Below are 23,207 nucleotides of genomic sequence, written 5' to 3'. Positions count from 1 at the left end.
ACTAATTCCCGGTTCGTTGCGGCGTGAAAGTGAGGGTCGGGGGATTCATCGCTTCAACGAGCGTCGACGCAGGGCCGGTCAGCATCCTCGCCTGTTCCGCTTTTCATCAGCGCCGAATCCAATTCCTCCAATCGGGCCCGTTTAGCTAATCGTCCGGCGTAATTGCCACCCGCTCCGACCCTGAGGAATATGGATCCGACCCAGACCGTCTCCGTCATCCTGGAATGACCCCCGGCCGGCGGCTCCCGTTATTTACGGTGCGGGGCGGCCGCTATCCCCCGCGGAGCTCATTGTGGATGTGCGCGGGCATCGATATGCGGCCGTTTTGGCAGGTAGCATCAATAGCGCCGCCATTAAGATGTGGAGCCGGACACGGACGCATTTCTCACTTTGCGAGCGATCGATGATGTCGTAGGGCTTCCGCCGCCATCGCCTCGCGCCGCCATTGGAAATCTTTGGGGCAGAGCGCCCCCAATTAATTACGGCCGAGAGCGAAGGGTCTGCGAGCGCCACCTTTTTTTATTTTGTCGGGGGGGCCATTATCAAGTGACACCTCCAACGATTGTTTGTCCCGCTAATGCGGCCCAAACGACGCCGGGCTGGCCCATCATACGCGTCATTAGCGGCTCCAAGAAGTTAGCCCGGCGGGGGTCAGAGGGGTTCGCAGGCGCGGGCGAGGCGGATGACAGAGATGCTCGTTAAGTGCGCCTCCTACTGGAGGAACATTTTGGTCTACTTCAAAATGTGTGGATTCTTTGTTCCTGAAGTGAAAGTCTGCTTCATTTAATTCCTTCCATATCTTTCTATCATTTTTCTTCTTGGTGTCAACTTTTGGTACCTTTAGTTTTTCGAGTGATTCTAGATTGCACTTTACCATATTTGGCTTTTTCTTCAACACTTCCTTTCGTAGCTGACCAGTTCCTTCTCGACTAAACCATTTTTTTAATCAAATAGGCTCGCTCACTTTTATCTAACAGCTTTTTCTCTCTCCCCCCCACACACTTTCAATATTGAAGTGAAATGCCGCATAAAATGTTTATGTAGAATGTATAGCAGGAGGCAAACAAACACTAAGAGCCCTCCACGTTTTTGATGTCTTAGATGTCATTTCCCGAGCTGAGGATGGAGGATTCCTCCAAAGTGTGCCCAGGCTGCATAATGTAGCGCAACCCCCAAAAAGTCAAGCGGTAAATATGTAAAGTAGCGTATACGTGTGTTGCGCTCGGGTGCCGAGTGATAATGTCGAGGTTGTTTTTTTCCTCGCCGTAGACTCGTCGGGCCGGGTTTTTGCCGAGTGGCCTCTGGGCCTGTCGGCCTTTGAAGCTTGAAAAGTGCCTTTCAAAAAAAAAAAGGCTTTGTGTTGTTGCTTTTGTGCTAGAAATTCTTTTGGCTTCCAGCATTCATGAGATGTAAACGACAGGCCAAAAGGAACGTTTTTTCCTGCGTGTTTTTTAGCGAGTCGCATTGAAAAGGTGAGCGCCGACGCTTTGTCAAGTCCCGGCTGCCGATTGTGCGCGTGCAGCTGAAAGCCGAGTCGAGCTGCTAAACTCATTTGACGGCTTAGTCACTCGCTAAAGTGGAAGTTGTTGTTTATCTTAGAATGTCTAACTGGAGTCAATTTGTGAACAGATTCTGAAATGGTAAAAATGCTGATGTTTTTAGTTGATGTTGTTGGGCCCTAATAAGGCGCCCTGAGGCGCTCCCGCAAGATGGCTGCTGAGTGGCACGCTGTGGCTGCTCGCACCACCTTATCAGCTCTTTTTCAAATTGCTCCTGTGACAAAAAGTGAAAAATGTCCAGTTGCAAATGAGCAAGTGTTTCACTTGCCGGCAGAAATGATAATAAAATGCATGTGGGCATTTTTTGCTTGTTGCTAGCATGCGGCAGTGCGCATGTCTTACAGTTACTCCAACCAGGAATCCGTAGAAAACGATTATCGTGACTATCTAAGCTACGGTGCTGCTCTTACGCATAAACGTGAAAAGTGATTTTGTCCCGTGCAAATTGATTTTGCGGCAACACGTTTGTGTCAGCAACGCTGCGGTCAGAGCGCTTTCGACCGCCGGCATGGCTCGCTCGGCTCCTCCATGAAATCTAATCAGGCACTTTCTTGGGGCTAAACGGCGTTTTCACGTTTGAATAGCGAGCAACGCGTGTTCCTTCGATTAGCTCGCAGCGCCTCTCAATTATGTTCCCTCGTCGGCCGCTTGTCGGACGCTAATGAAGATGAAATGCTTTCATTTTGACACTTAATTAGTTCATATTTAAGCAAGGTGTGCCGCGCCACGCTCGCCATGCTAGTTATTTTTCTCCTTTTTCTTTTTTTTAAATAAAAATGTTCTGCGCGTTACCTCAAATGCTCGATATTTGACATATTATAACTCGTTGGCAATATTTCAACTTTTCTACTTTTGTGTTAGTTTCGGTTTCACCAGAACAACAACCACACGTTGCTAACGAGGATCACCTTGCTTGCCGGGTTTGTGTGCACACGCCAGCTTGCCTCCCACAACTTTTTTCTTTGTCCTGCAGGCTGACAAATGCAATTTTTTTGAGGACCATTCATATTTGTAAATATTCTTTTTATTTTAAATTAGGAAATTATTACTCTTTTAGATAATTTTATTGTTTTAGGTTAAAAAAAAAAGGGGTTTCCAGAACAATCTTAATTTTCGGTGAATAGAGAGAAACAACTTACTGGAATAAAATTTTGAGATGAATTTTTGAAAACCATAACATAGCATAACATTTACAAAATTATTTATAATTCTATGAGATTAAAGCCACACTATTTTTTGATGGGTTCTTCTATGAATAAACTCGTTGCATTGGGTGAAGGCGCCGCACGATTCCTTACCGTGCGGAAGGCGCCGGCGTCGGGATCAATGCTCGACCGGCGTTGCAAGCTGCCCTTTATCATGTTAATATGATTCGCATTGATGGACGACTTTTTCACGCCCGACTTTCTGTATCGACGACCGTCGCGACGCCATCGCTCTTGCCGACCGTGGCTCGCCGGATGCCGCTCTAGATGTTCTTTTTTTTTTCTCCCTACGTTGCCGCCGCCCCCTTCCTCAGCCGGCAGATGACATGAAAATATTTCATGTTGATGCACGGAGGCTTCAGCGCGCCATAATTTTTATTTACTGCATATTTACAACATTGCACATGCTCGAGTGTCCGCACAAAGCTTCTGGTGGCAGACGAACATGTCGATGTCAACGTGCGCATCCAGCGCTTTCGTATCTTCAAGTTATGATTCAACTTTTGAGAAGCGAAGCAGGAAGGCTATTGATTTCCAATCACAGCTATCCCGCATCTGCCCAATCTAACGATAACATGATGACACATTTGGGGAATAGTTTGATGGCACGTTCTCTCAGCCACATGAAATTTGGTAGAGGTCGAACAGTTCGGTTCGACTCATCAAAATAAAATTTGATTGAGCCGCCCAAAAATCTCAAGAAAGCTATGTCCGAGTCGGCCATTTTGTTTTGAGGCAACCATTTTGTATGCTAGCCACATTTGAGTTTTCATCGTCTGTATGTAGGTAAGTGTGAGTGATCATTCGTCAGGAAATAAAAAGAGGCTCCTTGACACCTCCTACAGGCAGAGCGAGAGTATGCGCGTTCCAGCAGTTCAAGACGTGGAAAGCAGAGTCGTTTTCTCCCTCGACGAGCCACGCGGCAGCTGCCGTCAGCTGCCGTCAGCTGAGTCGGCCATTTTGTTTTGAGGCAACCATTTTGTATGCTAGCCACATTTGAGTTTTCATCGTCTGTATGTAGGTAAGTGTGAGTGATCATTCGTCAGGAAAAAAAAAGGGACTCCTTGACACCCCCTACAGGCAGAGCGAGAGTATGCGCGTTCGGCAGTCCAAGACGTGGAAAGGAGAGTCGTTTTCTTCCTCGACGAGCCCCACGGCAGCTGCCGTCAGCTTCGCGCCCGCCAACTTCGCGGCCGCCAGCCCTTGGCAGCACTCGCAATTAAGTGCAAGGCTGACTGACGCGAGCTGGTCCAATCGCATAAAACATCTCAATTAGAGGCCGGCGTAGTTGGTGGCCAATGGCCGTGCGGCAAAAGACGGAGCCTACGGGTCCCCCGCTAAGCGAGGCGAGCGATCCGCTCTGCTGCCAGAGACTTTGTTACAAAATGTTGCAATTAGTCATCTGGCGAGCCGGCGTCGGTTCCAGCGCAGTTTTGTAACACGGCGAGTCTCGGAGGGCTTCGCGCTAACTCGCTGAAGCGCGGCGGCGGATTTTTGGCGGCGGTACCGCGACATTTGGTTCATATTTGTAAAGCGGGCTCGACGGCGTTCCTGTGCTAGATTTGACTTTTTACAGTACATCATGTTTGTGATGACGTTACACAGATGAATGATCATTTGGGATTTTAGAAGCAGCGTTCTTCATTTTGCCGACTGCTTTGACAATTTTGTCTTTTTGTGGAAAGGAAAATGCTTTTGTTCATATGTACATTGGTGACTGGTGAAGAGTCACATCCATGTTTGTACACAAATGTCCAAAGTGGGTCGTTTAATTTCACGTCTACAGACGAGCGTCGGGCGGGTGCCCAACAACCAGCTGGGATTTAATGCGCCGGCGTGTCGTGGAAGTGAAAACTTGCCAAGTTGCACAAAAAAAAAGTGTGAATTAGAGGCGGCGGAGTTTAACATCCAGACGTGCAGCTGGATGTTAAACGTCGGCTGCCAAGAAACTCAAGACTTTTTACTTGAGTCTTTCATCAACTTTTTAAAGCTCTCAAAACTGCGGCAGATGTACATGAACCATAAAACCAAAATGTACATCAACCCAAAGCTGTTGCCTTCTGAGGGCATAAAAAGCAGGATTGAAGAGAATTTAGCATTCAAAAAGGAGACCAATCTTGAAACACTTTCTATTTTCACTCTTTAGTGTCAAGCCAAATAGTGGCCTGCTATCTGGTGGTTGACTGTGGAATTACACTCAAAACAAATGGGCAAAATAATTTTGAACTGTGCAAAAAAATATATATATTTATTTTTATTTTTTTTTATTTAAACCAGGGGTCAAACTAGATTTGGGTTAATGAAAAACAATTGTGTGTCCAATCCCCCCCGGCCCCCAACCTGTCCACATGAATGCTGTCAGTTTTTTTTTGGGTGGGGGCAGCAGAGTGGTTGTTTAATCAGCGGCGCTTTTTAATGGCGTGTCAGTGAAAGGCTGAAATACGGCGGCGGGCTACCTGGTGCAAACATTCCGATAAATCCCGTTTGCCTGTCACTTGCTGCCGCCGCCATAAATCAGCGCTTTGGGGGAGGACGCCGCCAAAAATGACTGCTATTAAAATAATGAATGGGACGATGAATTTCTGGCATTCAAGTCGAAACGCGACGAGGGCTGTCGTCAGATATTTGAGGCCTCGTAAACGTTTTGGGAAGGGGCCTCCCCTCGTTCCGCCGTTCGGTCGTGTACTTTGTACTTGAAGTGCTCCGCGGGGCCTCCTCGAGGCTCTCGTCCCCGAAGACGAGGCGACGTGAGCGAGCCGTGGCTCACTTAAAGCATCCAAAAGCAGAACCAATACGCAATAATCAGACCAAGCCAAGCGCAGATAAAGCGAACGCAAGAATAAGCTTGGTGTACGCCATCGATACTAATTAATCGGCAGAAATAAAGTGCTAATTGGCGGCATGGAAGGATCAATGAGCAGAATTAAAGCATCAATAAGCACATGGTAAAGCAGTAAGAAGATGAAGACAAGTCAATTCAAGTATTCATACAATGCCGCACACACAATAAACAGGTTTCCATTTTCTTGGAGAACGTAACGAGTCGACGGTCGCGATAAAAGCATTTGCTCCCGGTGCTCCTCTGGATGGTTTTATTGTTCTTCAATTTGATGGAGCGGCCTTAAAAAACGGTCTAAAAATGTCGACATTTAACGGCGGGCTCAGAATTGATTTTCTGGAATATCGATTAGCTTTTCATCGCCGTCGCAAGTCATCGGTTGGAGTGCGGAAAATCTTTTTTCGTATGTTTTAAGAAACAAATCTGGAGTTTGCTTTAAAAAATGACGGAAACAATGTCAAAGAAATTTCTTCTGATGAAAAGTTAATTTGTGCGTCCTTGACTTGTTCCCAAAAGCGGCACGTACACGTCAGCAGATTCAGTTCAATATCTGTCACGTTTTAAAATCTGATCATTTTTGTACGACGGCTATCATTGAATAAGTCTCGGAGGAATGTCGCTAAAATTTCTTGTTAGCTGATCTTGATCAAAAGTTAATCCGTTCATCTTTGCGCCGCTCATCTGACTTGCAAGGACATTTTGGAACATGTTTAGAGAAGAAGTCCATTACATTTGCTGTTTGCTGATTTGGATCCAAAGTTAAGCCGTTCGTCCTTCGGAAGCAGCGCACCAAATTCCGTTGGAAGATTTTATTTTTACCTGTTTGAAAATGAGACTGGGCCCCCTAGTGGCCATCGTATGTCAGCCGCCTCCGTTTGACTTTTTTTCCCCCCGTCTGCTAACGATCGAATGGGACGAAATGAAGAGAAGTCAAACCACGCGCTCCTCAAGCCGCCTCGCTTGGAATCAATCCTGACATTTTAATTCCCGACTGACGGAAGCCGATGGGGCCTTCCGAAGGTTGTTAGCGGCCCCGACGCGGACTTTGTTGGCTTTGTTGCTATCCGAGCGCAGCGATGTGACTTTTTAGCGCACGCGGTGGCAAGCATCACCTCGCGTCACCACTTTGGCTTCCGCGCAGCCTTTTAAGCTTGCCGGTCAATATGCTAGCACTAATATATTATTTAGCGCCTGTGGGTTGACGGTGTACGCGCACGTGTTTGCTAATCATGTCGAGGCAGATGTCTGGCCCCTCCTTTTTTTAGCCGTTCCTCCTGCAAAATTCATCTCGGCCCTCTTTTATTTATCCCCCTTGCTCGACAATTAGTCAATCCCCAATCAAGCGGTGGGAACGGAATTGCTTTTAATTACTTTTGATAAATGACAAATTACTTTGGTGCATGCTGGGCGTTTTTGCGTGTGTGTTTGTATAGTGTAGAGTTTTGCCGAGATGAAATCGATGTTTCGTTGGCTCTCTTAGTCGCGGTTCAGCGGCAGGACTTCTGGGCCGGAGCCAGGCTGCGGACCGCCGACATCCCGAGTCAGCAGAAAAAAACCAAACCACCAGCAGCATGCACGTGAATGCTGACACGTGCGCTATGTTCAGCAACAAGCTCTCTCCCTCTCAAATGCAATGTTTTTCTTTTTTTTCAAATTCCTAGGTGGAAAAATATCTGATTTTAATGAAGGCTATATTGCCCAGCCCAATAAAATAAAGTCAGACTCGCTTTATGATTATTTCAATTAGTGGACAGCTAGCATCCGATTCTTTCAATTGCTAAGCTAGTGAGCTAACGTGTTGTTATGAAGTCAACTAAACTTAGGCTGTTTTCAGGCTTCTTCATCCCATTGTGAGGTCGACGCACCAGCAGAGAGTTCAGTGACACAGCCTCAGCCCGACCATCTTTACCTGTACATGGAGACCCCCAGCTGGGCAGGTAGGACCCCTCCAAAACCCCGCCATTGTGTCACATAGTGTTGAGAAACAAACTTTCCAAAGTGTGACTGGATTTTGGTCTCTCAGAATCTATCATTTTGGTCCGTAACGAATTAAAATATTTTGAGTGAACTTGTGACTGGATTTTGGCCAGTGATAAAACTAAAATTGTTAGTTGATAATAATTCATTTTAATACATAGCTAAATGTAAAAATGTGACGGATCATATTGTCATGTTGCTGCAGTATTTTGTCCGCCAGCGCCCGTCGACAAAACAGAGTCCCACTCGGGTGGCCGCGCTTTCGTAACGGCTGCGCATCGCCGCCCCCCCGTGTGTGGCCATATTGTCGCTAATGTGCGCCACGCGCCCGCGGGCGCCGCTTCGCCGTCACGGTTCCCCCGCTGCTGCCCGGCCTCGGCGGCGCCGTGGAGCAGGTGGCGGCGAGGTTGCGCCTCCATTTGCTCGCCTTCTCATAGGGAGCGGGTCGCAACGACCGTTTTGAAGCGGTCTAATTATCTCTTATTGCCGCCATCGCCGCCCTGCCTCCGTAATGACGGAGCGGCGCCAGCGCGTGTTGCCGGGAGGCTGCATTTTGGCCGCCCCCGACGACAGTCCTCACATGTTTGGGAGGAAGACTTTCGACGAGTTACTTATCATGCTCGATGACTCAAAATTTGAGTGGATCTCAAATTGTGAGTGCGTTTGGGTCAGCACTGACATTTATATCCTGAAAGTTTGCTGAGGTCTTGTCTGTCGCCCCGTGCGGCCTTTAATAATCTCGTCTTGCTATGATGTCAACCAACCGGACGTAATGGCGCGCCTGCGCCTTTAAGAGCAGCCGTCGGCGCAGAGGGAGGCGCAGGAGCGCGGCGGACGATGGGTCGCCCGCTCGCTGGCTGCCGGCGCTGGTGGGAAAGTGCTGACGGCAGGACTTTGCTTCGGAGCATGCCCATTAGAGGGAGCCATAAATCCTGGGCTCTCCGGGCCAGGCTGTGTCAGCAGTCCGCTGAATGAATTGATTTTAAACGCCACCGAGAAGAAAGTGCCAGCAGACCGGCCGGCCGGCCACTATTTAATTGTCTCGCTCTCCTTGCCGGAAGCCCGCACGCGCTCGTCGTTGCCGCACTCCAACGTGTCACCGACATGGCAACCCCTCGCCTTTGATTTAACAGTACAAATATCAAAGAAGTGCGCCGTCTTTCTTCTCCGCTACTGAAGTAGCTCCGAGTAGCGCCGCCGTTTTGTGACAACTTCCGATATCAAGTCACCATCTGTTGTTAGCCTGTTGACGTTTGGCGAGGGAACCATTTTACACTTGACCAAACAAAGGTTATTCTTCATTATGTATTAAATTCATCAATTAGATAATTTTATTCTGCCAAATATCGGAATTGGCATCGGTCTAAAAAAACAATCCATATCGTTCGGGTCCTACGTAATTATGTCGACCGTCTTCGTCAATTTGAGGACTTTCCAGTCGAATTGTTCTATAAAATAACAAAAATCGAGTCTCGAGGTGGCGGTGCGACGGATAGCATTTTTTTCCCACGGGGTGGCGTCCTCTCCGGCTCATTACACCGTTTAAAGAGGCGTCACTTTGCAATCACCCGCCACGCTTCGGCCAACGGGGATCATACATCAACTTGAATGGCGGCCCCGCCCCCCACTTTCACTTTTTGAGGGGGGGAGGGGTCGCTATTAATAATATCCCCCCCCTGGCCCAACACGTTCAAAGTCGTTAATTTGAGAGTCAACTTTGCCTCCGCTTGACTCGCGTGTCTTATTTGTCGGGCGTCAAGTCACGTGTGATAAACGGGCTTCAACTTGTCGCGGGAACACCTCGACGAGTCGCCTCTGCTGCCGCCCGAGTAATTACTCTTTTTCCCCCAACCTTTTCTTTCTCCAATCACACTTGATGGATTGAGTGGAAAGAGGCGATCATCTGGCGCTTAGCGGGCTCACTGAGCATACTTGCCCCCCCCCATCACGCAACTCCCTCACACCCTACAACACGCCCCCCTCCGGCTGATTAATGATATCTGCTGCGAGTCACCAAAAGCGGAAATTAAGTATTTCTCTTTAAATGTAACATTTGTCTCCTTTGCCGCTGTCGAGGAAGGCATTTGTCAAAATCCTCCGGCTTTGGTCGTGCGCCGGATTTCCTTTGGGAGCGCGGCGGGAATTACTCCCTACTTTGGCATTAATGGCATTCCGTGTTCCCCTTTTATGTCTTGAATCCACTTGCCGCCCTTTCACCCGCGCCGCATACTCGGAATAATGAAGTAGTCGCTCGGGGAGCGCGGGGGAATCAAAGTGGGCCCGAAAACTGTCGACCGGCTCAGGCCCGCTTTTGTCCTCATTTGCTTGCTACCCGAGTTCCGGTACTTTTGACTGTTGGTCCACAATATGTTTACTGACCCTTGTGCAATTGAGCTGCACCAAGGGTGCTCCTCCAAACCCCCCATTGGTGGGATGCCGCCAACGGGCCCGGCCAGCCCTGAAAAACGCTCAATATTCCGCTATGTAGAAAATGAGCCGACTTGGCATAAACAAAGCGGTAGTGACGGATATTTTACGTGACGCTTTGTCGCTTTGCCATGCCGGCTGCATGATGTGCGCGGTCGGGGTCGCTCAGACGTCTCGAATAAACGTGCAAATCACAAAGGCGACGCGGCCCTGCACCCCCCCACCCCCTCAGGGACCCTCATCCAAGCGGGCTTGTACTTTTTCCCATCAATGGAAATCTAATTGCGTGAAAAGCGATCAATGGCTGCTAAATCGGTTTTGTGTCGGGGCGCTCTCGGAATAAAATCTGCGAGCTCTTAACGCACGCTGCGTTTGCATCCTAAATCACGGTAATATTCCGAGCGGGGTCGGCCGGCGGGGGTTTTAACTTTGCCGGTGTCGAGTGGGGGAGGCGCACCGTCACGCCGCTAATAAAAATCACAGCCTTTAATTGTTTCTCCAAACTCGTAAATCGCCCCGTTTTAATGGGTTAATAAGCGGACGCGGCGAGGACGTCGGAGAGCCTGCGGTCGGTCGCCGGGCGGCTGCCGTGGTGCGTGAGAGGCGGTGGGGGTGCGCCAGCTCTATGTTGCCGCCACCACTGATAACCCTCCAGTGATCTGATAGCGCTAATCCCCTCTAATCCCTAATACACTCTTTAGCATGCTGCTAACTGACAGCGGTCGATGCTGTCGCTGTGCTTCTAACCGCACATCTCAGGAACGTCGCCTGCCTTTCAAGCCTCAGTTGGGATTTTGTACAAGGTTTCAAATTCAGGTTCCAAACAGGTGTTAGGCTATTTTGATGTCTGAGTTATCATGTCGCCAAATGACAGCAGACGAAGCTGCCGCAGCGCTAACGCCAAGTAGCTCTTTCTTCAATTCACAGAGTTAAGCAGGGTTAGCATCTTGCTAAATCACATCAGTCTTTCATCTCTTGTTGACTGATTTTTAAAAAAAATTTTTTTATAAACTGCTGACCCCCCCAATTTGTCTTTCCCGCCCGGCAATGTCTGATGCCTTCGCCCCGCCCTCCCGATGAAGACAAGGGAAAGTTTATTGACATCAGGGCGACGTTCCCGGGGACCATCCCTCAATGTCTTATCTTTTGGGATCGGTGCCGACAGAAGCTCGGCCCGGCTTGTATTTCTGTCCCATTGTAATTGCGTTGTAATTGATCCGGCGCAGTAAGTTTGCCGAGCTCCTCCACGGCCGCCTTTTGCGACTCTTATCTGCAAGATGCCTGCGGGACTTTGTCGCCGTAAGCAAAAGCCAACAAAAGCTTCAACGGCAACAAAAGGAGGATGAGAGAGTGAGCGCGTCAAGGACGGAACAGAAACGGCAAACTCGCTTGTCAGGTTTTTACGCTCTTAACTGAGACATATCCAACAGTTAGTTTGAAACAACCCAAAAAATGCGAACCCTAAATTTGTGACCCGTATGTCAAATTAACAACTTCAAACATTTAGACAAAAACAAGTACAGTTTCAGAAAACAAATTAAATATTTATGTAAAATGACATATTCCTGAAAAAAAGTGTAATTCTGGGGAAAAAAGTTTTATGCTTCCGACAAAAAAGTTGAATATATATTTTCGTCGCTAATCACTAGCATTTTGCTAATTGTTGAGGTGGGAGGGAGGGAAGTAGGAAGCGGCGGAATGTGCGTTCGGGTCGCTACAACGCCATCGCCCGCTTGGGCCCGCACCGCCATGCGCGCTTTCCCCTCATTTGTCATCCTGACAGCGGCTACTTTTTTTTTCAAGAGGTAGAAAAATGGCAGAGTCAGCTCTTCCTCGGCTCACAAAGTACGCAAAGAAGTGTGTGTGTTTGTGTGTGTGTGTGTGTGTGTGTGGGGGGGGGGGGTTCTTGGCTATTGTGACAAAGTGAAGCTTGTCATTTGTTGTTACACGAGCCCTCCATATTTGTTTGGGGTTAGAGACCAAGCAAAAGTGCACACAATTCCTTTATTGACAGATTAAAAAGTTTAAAAAAAAAACATTTATCATATTTATAAAAATACATTTCTCATGAAAAGTTGGGCATTTCCAGGAAATAAATTTCTGTACTTCTATTTGTTCTATTTCATCAAATATGTCCAGTAAAGTTTAATACTTCATATTTTTTGGTCGTTTTTGAATGAAGTTGAGCCCCGACGCGCGGACGCGCTTGAGAGTCCGGCAACACCTGGGAGTCCAATTACGCACTGGGAAGAGGCGAGCGGGCGCTACTCTTGACATTTACCTGCGCCGCCGCTGCGGCTAACACGCCGGCTAAATGGCATCAACAGATATGGCAACGGCGACGCGTATAGATCGCCCGGCGCTACACGCCTGACATTATGATCCTTCTCCCGGAGAGACCGTGATAAACACGCGGGGGGTTGTGTTAGCTTTGCTTGTGTGCGTGTGTGTGCGAGCGTGTGTGTGTGTGTATGTCAAGGCAGGTTACAAATGAGTTTGTTTGTGTTGTGGCCTTTGGTGCCCTGGGCGATGTGTGTTGTGTGGGTGGCGCTTGCTAAATGTGAGCCACACCATGTGCATTTGCGTGTGTGTGTGTGTGTGTGTGCGCCACCACCACTTCCGATTTTTCTTCAAAGTCAAGACTAATGCGATGAAAGTCACGTTGAGGTCAACCAGTGGCTGATGATGTCATGGTGTTTTTTGCAGCACTGCGAGAAGTAGAGAAGGCGAACTCCATTTTTGTCAGATTGTAGGAGAGTGATTTCAAGTTTTATGACCGCAATAAAATATGAGGGAGAGGGGGGGTGTATCTTGGTGGTTCAGACGGCAATGAGGATTCCCGGATACAGAAACTGTGCAATGGTCTAAGTCTGCCAAATCCCTTAAATTTTCACAAAAGGTGATGTATCACTCTTTTAGTCTTCTATCAATGTGTGACCGTCGGGCTGCTGCGTATGAACGAACGGCGGGGGTCAAGCAGGTGATCTATCGGTGAAAGTGTCTCGTGTGCCAATAAGCGTCCGCCGGTATTCATCAGGCGCGGCGGCAGTGGTGCGGAGAGGCTCAATGTTTTAAAGGGCAGCTGGGATCGAACGTCGACGCCGTAAAATGGCGTCCCCACGTCGGAACGCCAACATGGAATTGCGTCTTTTTGCCATACGTCCTCGCTCATCCGTTTTGTTTTGTTTCCCAATTGGTGTAAATCGACAGTTCTCCTTCTTTGATCTTGAAAGAGGTCCTTGGACCATCGCTCCACATAAATCCGTTTATTTCTTTTTTGGCAACCAGCAAGGAGCAGCTGCAGCCTATGGTGATCTCACATTTCTTCGCCGTTTGCCGACCTTGTTTTGTTCCATTTTTATGATTATTTTTGAGGTTACTGCTGTCGGGATCGGTTGCGGCCGAGCAGATGTTCTCCATCTTTTGTGCCCCTTCTTGCTGGAAAACAACAGCAGCAAGCAATAAGCCAGATGCGGAGCAGGATGGATTTGGCATTGATCTACGCGGGCGTCCACTATTGAACGTATCGGTGGCCTGGGTGAAATCCATCCAAGGCGAATCCAATACGGCGCAATTATTGCTCTCTAAATAGCCCGGCTGAATACTCGCCAAGCTAACTGCGCGTCTGCGCCGCTCAAAGGCGGGCGGATTCCATCGACGCGCCTTTCCCACGTGCCGCTTGGTTGCCAGGTGACGGACACTCGACCTTGGCGGCGCCATTCAATGCTCGCCGCCATCCGGAGTTGATTCGTCATCTTAAAGCACTTTTGGAGAAAGACTTCAAACACGGCATTGTCAAACTTGGAACACAGTTGAACTGCATTTTCCGCGAACAGGTGGCTAAAGGAGAGCCGTTTATCAAACAGTAAATTGCAACCAAAATGGGCACACCCAATCTCATCAAGCTCCGCCTCTCAAAGGCACGACGATAATACGTCCAATATTTCCTCGAGTTCTATGCGGCTTATTGAGGCTTAAACAACACCACATATGGCATATTGCGCTTGCGTGTCGCTTATTAATGTTTAAATGGCACCGCTTTTGGGGGCGTGGCATTTTAAGGCGACATGTTAAGGTTACGTGTGGCATACTAATGCCGCATGTGGCATAATTAGGGGGCATATTAATGCATGATGTGCTACAGTATATGAAGCTTACATATTAAAGTCACGTGTGGCTTATTAAGGTTTAAATGCCAAACGGTACCACTTTGGGGGCCCGGCATATTAAGGTTCAAGGTTCCGCTATAGTTTGCCACTTTCCATTTGCGCTCAATGTCAGACATTTGCATTGAAGCCCAGCCAGGACCTCGGCTGATTCGGGACACCGACTCCCCCTCCCTCTCACTAAACGGCCCTCCGGGAGTCTTGGAGTATGCACCCGGCAGGCCGGTCCTCTAAATTGAGCAAAAGGCGCTGGAGGATTAGCATACGCAGATTGTCAGAGGCAAATGAATGACAAGACTTTCATCTGGCGGCCTGTCGACCTCGCTTAGCAGCGACACACTTCAAAGTCCGCCGGGGTCGCCCGCGGAACGAGTTGGAGGGCGGGGCAAAAAGATGACTTAATCAAGATCCGATGGCAACGTCGTCAAAGAGAAAACAAGATACGAGTAGGCGGAAAGAGCTGCTAATTATTGACAAGGTAGGGTTTCAAGTTTGGGGGTTTTAAGCCTAGCTTTGGGTTCCAAGTCAGGGTTAAAATTTGGTTTTCAAGCTAAGCTTTTGGTTTGGAGCCCTACGCAAAATTTAGTACTTTTGTACTAAATTACTTTTACCTTGATGGAGGTCACAGAGGAATGAGACACATTAATAACGTCAGTCGGAATGTGTGGCCAACAAGATTTTCATCAACCGGCAAGTTGACGGCACGTCGATGAATTTCTTGCCGTGAATTTGCGCCACTCATTAAGAGTCAAAAGAGCGAACGTTCACAACAGAAAAATCCAACAATCATCCTGTCCCGCCTCCCCAAAAATCAATCAAAAGTCTAACAACGTCTCCATTCGCCGCTAATGAAATCATCTGCGAGGTATTTTAATTGTGATGAGACGACATTTGTTAACGCCGTGACCTCCAACATCTCCCGTCCCCGCCCCCGTTCCTCATCTGGGAGCCCTGACTCGACGGAATTCCGCCCAAATGGGCGGCGTTCATCAAATTTCTCCATCAACGTGACGAGCGTGGCCGCGATTAGGAAACGCTGGCGCCGCGGCACCACACGCTCAGCAGATGGCCCCAGATTACGGCCACCCCATTAAGGTTATCTGTGACGTGTCAAGGCCGACTGCAGCATATTCAAGTCTGGGCTGGCACGTTAGCTAATGTATGCAAGACTTATTAAAGGTTGTGCCCGGCGTATTCCGATCACATGACATACCGGGTATATATTGTCGATGCATACATATCATTGCATAAATGCATATATGTGTATGTATATATATATATATTAGGGTTCTTAGGTATTCAGTTTCCAAATGGAGTTGCCAACTTTTAGGTCCTCCATCCTGGTCCTTTTGGGTGAAGAGTCAAACTGTGCTGGCTGAAATAACGGATTAACATACGGCTGCCATGATGGAAAGTGTGCTGCCTTTCAGCACCTCAGACTTTTCTTTAGCGAGACGGTTGCGGAGGGGAAAGGATGCTTTCTTCATTGTTGTCGTCGCCCTAGCGCTTCAGGCAAGGCCGCCGCCGTGGCCCATTAAGAGAGCGAAAGGGGGCGTCGTCCTTGAAGACCGCAGCTCACGGCACTTGACGTCAACAGGATGTTCATCATTTTTCACAAAACACTAACCGCTGCTAAGCGTCCCGAACCTGAATTACACATCCTTGGTCTTCACCTTAACCTTACCACATCTTAAATTAAAAAAAGAAAAAAAAAATCAGACGAAGTTGACTCCAGTGTCACTCACACGTGTTTGTTACCTCACGAGCAATTGGGACCGCGACACAGTTTTGTATCAGACAGGTGACGTTGTGGGGTTGTAGTTTTGTGTAATCCTTACCGGTGCCGCCCACCACCTGCTGCCCCTTGTGGCCTGTCACTGCAACACATGTCCATGATTTAACCCTTGCTACATGTACTAGGACAAGGCGAGCCAGCCATCTTTAGCAAGAAATTTGAGACATTCTTGGCAAAATGAAATTGCCATTGTTTGGGCAACAATGCGGAAAAGTTTGGGGTAGCGCCTTCATAATTTAACGCGTTTACGGAACACCGAGCGTGTCGAGTAGGGCACGTCCACCATGAATAATACATGCGGGGTTACGCCAGCGACGACGCTACGGCAGCTCAGTGGTGGCGCGCATAAGCAAGAGTAAATGTCCTGACATTTCCAATATCCAGCCGGCCTCAAATGTGCTGAATGCACACAAGCGCTCGCTCAAGAGGCTCTTAACAGCGGCGACGGGCGGGTGGGGACAGTTGTGTGCGTGTTTGTGTGTGTGTGTGTGTGTGTGTGTGGGTGGGGGTGCTATTGTAAAGGTGCCTCTAATTATTGTTGGTCCTCACTTGATGGATGCGTTTGGGTGATCGGATTTTGGTTGCATTTTGTCACTGAATAAATAATCCCATTATTTTATTTTAACGCTTTTACATACACCTCAACCGGTCCAAATTTGAGGAAAATTGAGGTGCCTGGATGTCAATTAATAAATTGTTGCTAGCTATTAAGCCAAAGGTTTTAGCAATTTGCCGTCTGGTGGGAGCCGTACGAAATAGGTGGGCGACGTGCCCCTTGCCATCCCATAATGAGGCGCACACGCACATACGGAATTAAAACAACATATATGTTGTGGGACTTTGAGGCGGCTGTAATTTGGTCGGAGCAGCGCCTCCCGTCAATAAAGTGTCAGCGTCGGAATCCCCCAACCAAATCGGTCAGAACCCGGAGGAGGGCGGCGGCTAATATGAAGCCCGGCCCGAGGGGATGGCGCTCGCTGACACTTGACTGAGGGGCGGGCCCACCGTCTCACCCGCCGCAAATTTATGGCGGCCAGAATGTGCGTCCGGGGACCCGAATGCGGCGGCTGACGGACGGCGGCGCTGGCTTCATGTGCGGTGGGATTTATGAGCGTTGTCCCCGTTCCACTCTCCCCTCACACGACAGGTCACTTCATCAAAGGAATCCTTTTAACGCACATGCCAAATATGACTTCACTACATTATTTTAAAGCCGGTTGGATTTACGAACCACGACGCCGCTAATTAACGTAACGCTCGGTGGCGGGAAAAACGTGGGACATTTGGCTCATCTTCGTTTTAGGTGCCGAGTCAGCGTTTCCTGGCAGCGAGTCGCGCTGGAATATCGTCGATTAGCAGAAACGCTCTTACTTCCTGTCTCTGAGAGGCTGCTTTGCTCTGATTGGATAACATCATCCATGCCGATGATTCACCCTCAAAAGGAGACCAGCAAAGAAACGGAAAGTTTGTACAAACGCTATTCATAGCCATGCACTTTTTTTCCCCCCTACGGTAATGTAGGGGAAATAAAGTTAGCTAGCAGTCATTTCAAAGTTGAACACCGTCCATACGATCCAAATGTTAATATTTTGATGGTAATGTTCCACATTTCCAAACACATTAAGAGTGGTGGCGAGTTCACAGCGCGTTAAACACCAACAGCCTGAGCATGTTTGCGTTAATTAGCCGCTAAGCCTTCGAGCGGGCTCGTCGGGGGCCCGTCGAAGCCGGCGTGTATATTTTTCTTTTTTACCGCGTATGTAGCCCATCTAGCGAGAGAGCGAGCGACCTTCTAAGAGAAACATTTGCACAGATTTGGCGAGTCAGACAAATGAGACGGCGAGTCGCCGCACTGCTGCAAAAAGACAGAGAAAATCCACACTGGTATTGATCTTACTTAATTAGATTCCTATCCGCTCTCCGGGGACCCGCGTCACGGCAACGCATTTCACGCACACGCACGAGAGAGCGAGCGAGCGAGCGAGAGAATATGAACTGAATTAATATCATTTCAAAGCCCGGCGTACAAAATGTGATTTGATTATCGGGAATATTTTTCATGTCTAATTACTCGTTCCCTTCGCCGCTGTAAAGTTTTCTTAACTTTGTTTTCGGCAAATCCTGATGAAAGAACTAATGGCCGAGCGACTCTTTGCATGCGCACCTCTCAGTGCAGTAATTCAATTTGGGACGTTAGGGAGATTAAAAAAGAACAACAACAAAAAAAGGTGAGGTTTGAAAGTGTGCGGTGCGATATTGTTTGTGCCGACGCTAAATTAATTTGCTCATTGGAATACTAATTGGCAGCAATTTGATTTCACTCGGCTGCAAATTGCAAATCGGAGCGGCAGCGGAGGGAAGTTCATGGCTGATTGTTGTGGCTGAGGACGAGGCGTTAGCATTTGATACAACTTGATTGGTCGAATCGCTGATGTGGACGCATTTGATTGGCTAGACTTGACGTGAGATGTTTTATTGTTTTATGCTAATGTTTAGACTGTCTAGTTTTGTCATTTTCTATATTTTTGTCAAGTATTTTGAGCATTCTGGATTCGAATCATGTTAGTGTGTGTAGCTAATGTTTTGACAGCCGCCGCTCTCGTTAGCAAACTCCAGATGTACGGAAGATTTGCCCGGATGGCGTCTTAATGGCAGTCAAGCTCGGTTGCAAGTTAGCAATCGATGATGTCATTAACAAGTCGGCTTCCAAGTGTCAGGGATGTAAATTCTGTTGCTTCATTTGAATCAACGGATGAGAAAATGGGATTATTTATTGCCAAAGCAGAGACACGTTAGCTAACATCGGAGGAGCGGACAAAGTTGTGACATCACACTGTTGTTTTTCGATTATTAGTTGTTGTTGGTAGCTGTTGTTGGTAGTTGCTAGCATTTGATTGGTTAGCTAGCTCATTTTAATAGCTACTACGGTGCCATTTTTGGGTCTCACTAAATTGATATTTGCTAGCGACTGTGAGCATTTGAACACACCTTTGATTGGTAAAAAATTCTGTCAGCGCAAGATGGAATTTGCAAGAACGGCAAACTCCTGGCAGGAGAATTAACGGCTGGAGAATTAACGGCTTTTAAAAGGTCGCGTTGATTAAAACCACGTCTGGGGCGTCCGGCGGCGGGATCCGTGTCGGGGGTCAGCCAAACGTGTGAAATACAGCGACGTTATTCTGATGCGAGGGACATTTGAGTAACGCGTTGATGATTCTCCTTGTCTAACCCCCCTTTCTCACGGATTCCCTCGCATTTCATCGTACGGACTCCGGAAAATACCCGGGCCGCAACCCCCCCCCTCCCTTCTCGCCGTCTCAGCCTTCTTCCTGATCAACCCCCGGCCGCCTTCGGGTTTCTCCCGGTGCGGGGGCTATAATTGTTGCCGTAAATCGTGGCGCACCCCCGCGCCCCCGTCTTAAGCGGCCATTACGCACGCTTCACTTCGGCCCTTGTTGATTGCAAGTGTCAAGAGGGGCGGATTTATGCACTCTGGCTGGGTGAGACGCAGCCAGCCACGCGAGGAAGCAGGGACGGAGGGGACGGGGGCGGGGGTGATTACTGGGAGGGGGGTGAGGGGGGTCAGGTGGCGGGAGGGAAGATGGAAGTGAGAGGAGTCGCATTCGCTTTTTCATGTGGAGTTTACAAATAGTTGGCAGGACCTTGCAGAAAATCTGCTGTTCATTTGTCTGTGCCTTTCAAGCAGACAAAACTTCTACTGCCATATTGGCTCAAATGTTTTTAGGTCTTTCTAGCATTTGTGTATTTCCTGATAAATACTTTAGTGATTTTTATGTATTTTTTGCCAAATATTTTGGGCTAACTTATGTGTGATTTCTTGACATAGCAAAGTATTATTTTTTTAATGGCATTGCGGTAACGTGTTTATGGATGCAATCAATGATGTCATTAATAATTCAGTCTCAAAGTCACATGAATGCAAATGTTGTTTGATCATTCAGATAAACAGAGAAAAAAAGTGTAAATATTTATTAGCCGAGCTGGAGAGCTGCTGCAGAATGTACATTGATGATATACATTCATGTAAGATGAAATACATTTTTGATATGTGACGATGTGCTTGAGCTTGACTGATGAATTTATTTCCTGAACTGATGAAAATGAAGGTTAATCTTTACGCGGCGTACGCAAATAAACGGATGATTGGCGGCGACATCAGAGCGGTGCGGAAATTCTGTCCCGTCTCTCTCATCGATATTTCCTTGCCTCCTTCATTCCATTACGTCGTTGGGAATTTTTGATTCGCCGAGCCGCGCTGGGGAAAACGCAATCACGGCCGCCATCCATTTTGGGACTTCAATAAGCTGACGGCCATTAGAAGCCTGCAAACACAAACCGTACAAACACAGAGCGCAGTAAGCGGATAAAAAGTAGCAAGAGAAATGGAAAGAACACAAATCCTCCAAAGTGTTTTACAAGAAACAGATAGAAGCAGAAAAGTAGAAAACTCAAACAGTAGACACTGAAACTGTCAAAAAGGCAGCAGGAAAGAAGAAGTAGAAAGAGAAATAACTGAAACTGTAGAAAAACAGAAACAGAGAGACAATTCTCCACTTGAGAAGGTCACAAACAGAAGACACAGAAACTGTCAAAAAGGCAGCAGGCAAAAAGTAGAAAGAGAAATAACTTAAACTGTAGAAACAGAAAAAACTGAAACAGAGAATTCTCCACTTGAGGTCGAACTCTCACCCTGTCAACAAAAAATTAAAACACAATAAAAACAATAGCGAGATCACAAAAGATCACAGTTGCAAAGTAAGTGGAAGGGACGTGACGTCGGGCCGTCGAAATATCGAAACCGACGTTATTCCGACTCCGATTCATTAAGCTAAGTGTAGACACGTGTCAGAGGCATCTGATAACGAGGTTAGCCGTTAGCTTAAGCGGCCAAGACGCGTGCTGACAGGACGCCGCCCAAGATTAGCCGACAGGGGGCGGGCCTCCGGCACCGACCCACGAGTGAATGATTGAATGAATGAATGAATGAATGAATGAATGAATGTAATATGCAAGAATGAACACATGAAGGGAAGAATGGCAACAAACAATTGTTTCCCCTATTTAATTTGTTTCAGTTGTCATTTATTTTGATTGTTTGAAATGTTTTTTAATATTTCTTTCACTTTTCCTTAATTATTATTTTTTTTATTTCGCCCAATTTGTTTTTCATATTTTCTTTTCTTTTTTCCTCCATTTTCGTATTACTTTCCCCTCCTTACATTGGTGTAATTTTCCCGAGTAGGTTCCCTCAAGATCCGCCGTGGCCAGCACTTGACAGCGTTGTCGGTTTTGTGATACGTGCGCATTTGTAGCATAGCGTTGCCTGATCTTCAACTACGATAACGTCCATGAGAAAAATGCTAACGTCGAGCCTCTCCCGCGACACTTCACTATTTCCGATGTGTCGGGAGATAAGTAAACTTTTGCCAGTATCTGGAAGGGCACGCGGCAATCAGCTCCCTTTTCTGCTGTTAAAATAAATACCTAAAAACTGGCAGTTACTTCCGACTTGTTTTGGTATCCTTGAACGATGCACGGCGGCTAAATTGTCTGCGCAAGCGGCTAATGCGCGTAATGGAATTGCGAGTCGCCCCGCGTCGCAAATAAATAATTTAATGCAAATCCCACATCGCGCCTCCCGCCAATTAAGCTAACCTGTTTTAGCCGTAAGTGATTCTATTACATTAGCGTGGCGCGGCGCTGACTGCATTAGGGAGGCTTTAATCAGTCGCTAATCAAATTAGCGCCGCAGACAGACGGCCGGGAAGTGGCGCGCTTTACGCAAAGCACCTTGCCGCCTCACCTGCGCCAGGCTCCCCTCAGAGACGTCGCCTTGAAAAATGTCAACTTTTACCCATCGTTGATCAGCCTCTGCCTTTCACGCACAACTCGGAGGGCAGACGCAATATTTCTCTGACTGTATACAGAATATCACTTTCAGGTAATTAGACGAAAAAGCTTCTGGAGTGATGGATAGAAAAGTACTCGAGGGACAAACATTTACCATCAAGACCATCTGAGGTTTTCCCGGACTGAATGCAACCCCAAAAGCAGCACTTTTTCCCCCTCCGTATTACTGAACTCATTCATTACCGGTACAACGTAATATTTGACGTCTATTCTCATCATTGGCTGTGAATGAGTTAGGGTGTCAACCAAACCTCGTAACCTTTAACGTACAACGTGATTGTTGACGTCTAATCTCATCGATGGCAGTGAATGAGTTAAGGTGTCAACCAAACCTCAGTAACTTTTAATGTATTTTTTCTTTAACGAGTAGAACATTTCACTTTATCTGGCTCACATTAGCTGTAGCTTAGCATTCAAGGCCTCAAGTAAGCCTCTCCTCTCCGCAAGTTATCTCCGTTTTGAAGCTGTTGAAAGTAAAGTCCAGATCATATCTGCCGGGCGTTCTCCACCAAGTAAGAAGAAATTGTGCCTTTGCCTCGTTGCCTTTGGAACATGATAAGAAGGAGCAAGCGGGTGAGCGACATGTCCACTTCTGCAGCGCTCCCTCGCTTGCCGATAAGAATCCATCTCTGATTAAGGGCTTGCTATGCCAAGGTTTATATTTGGCTTTTGCACATTCAATTTGCTTGGCGGTTAATAGCGACTCCTTCACCCGCTAACACAGACGCTGGTGCCGGGCCAGACGGCTTTTTTTTTTCTTTCATGTTTAGGCTAATATAAATCAATACGTCGTAAATGTGACGCTCGTCTGACTTTTTTTAACAGAGTGTTTAAAGGGCTATATTTGCTACATTTATGACAGGGCGCACACGGATCATTTTGGCTGATAAGCCACATGCTGCTTCATCAAGTCAAAAGACGTGCGATGAATGCCTACGTTTCCATGGCAACTGTTGACTTTTGCTGTGCTGTTGTTGTTGTTGTCGTTGCTCCATCAGCAGCAGCACCCAAACCTGAGTGGTGTTGGCTTTTTATTGGGGCGGGTGGCGAGAGTCAATGGAGCTGTTTTCAATTAGTTTTGCGAGTGCTTATCCCATTAAAGCTAATGACTTATTGATTTAACGACAGTGGCGCTTTTGCTGTGAAACGTGCCGCCATTATGACTCTCACCGTGACCGATGGCCTCCAGTTTTTTGTTTTTTTTTTAACCTCCCGCCGCCCTCGGGGTCATCACTGAGCGTCGTGGGTAAGTGGACAGGCTTGTAGGTTTTGACACTGCAGCCGTTCGAGACGGCACTTCTGTCTCCT

General features: G+C 47.6%; 1 protein-coding gene across 7 annotated transcripts in view; it reads left to right on the top strand.

Moving 5' to 3' along the window:
• Positions 1–23,207, top strand: part of LOC119126422 (RNA binding protein fox-1 homolog 3-like) — a 156,447-nt gene that overhangs the window by 58,019 nt on the left and 75,221 nt on the right. For all 7 annotated transcript variants that reach the window (XM_037257696.1, XM_037257700.1, XM_037257702.1 and 4 more), the window contains one exon: positions 7,438–7,540. In XM_037257696.1, coding sequence (XP_037113591.1) covers positions 7,438–7,540 — 103 coding nt within the window. The remainder of the gene's footprint in view (positions 1–7,437; positions 7,541–23,207) is intronic.

This window comes from Syngnathus acus, chromosome 8 (genome assembly GCF_901709675.1).
Source record: "Syngnathus acus chromosome 8, fSynAcu1.2, whole genome shotgun sequence".
NCBI lineage: Eukaryota > Metazoa > Chordata > Actinopteri > Syngnathiformes > Syngnathidae > Syngnathus > Syngnathus acus.
Note: the sequence above shows the minus strand (reverse complement) of the source record. Positions and strands in the feature narration are given on the sequence as shown.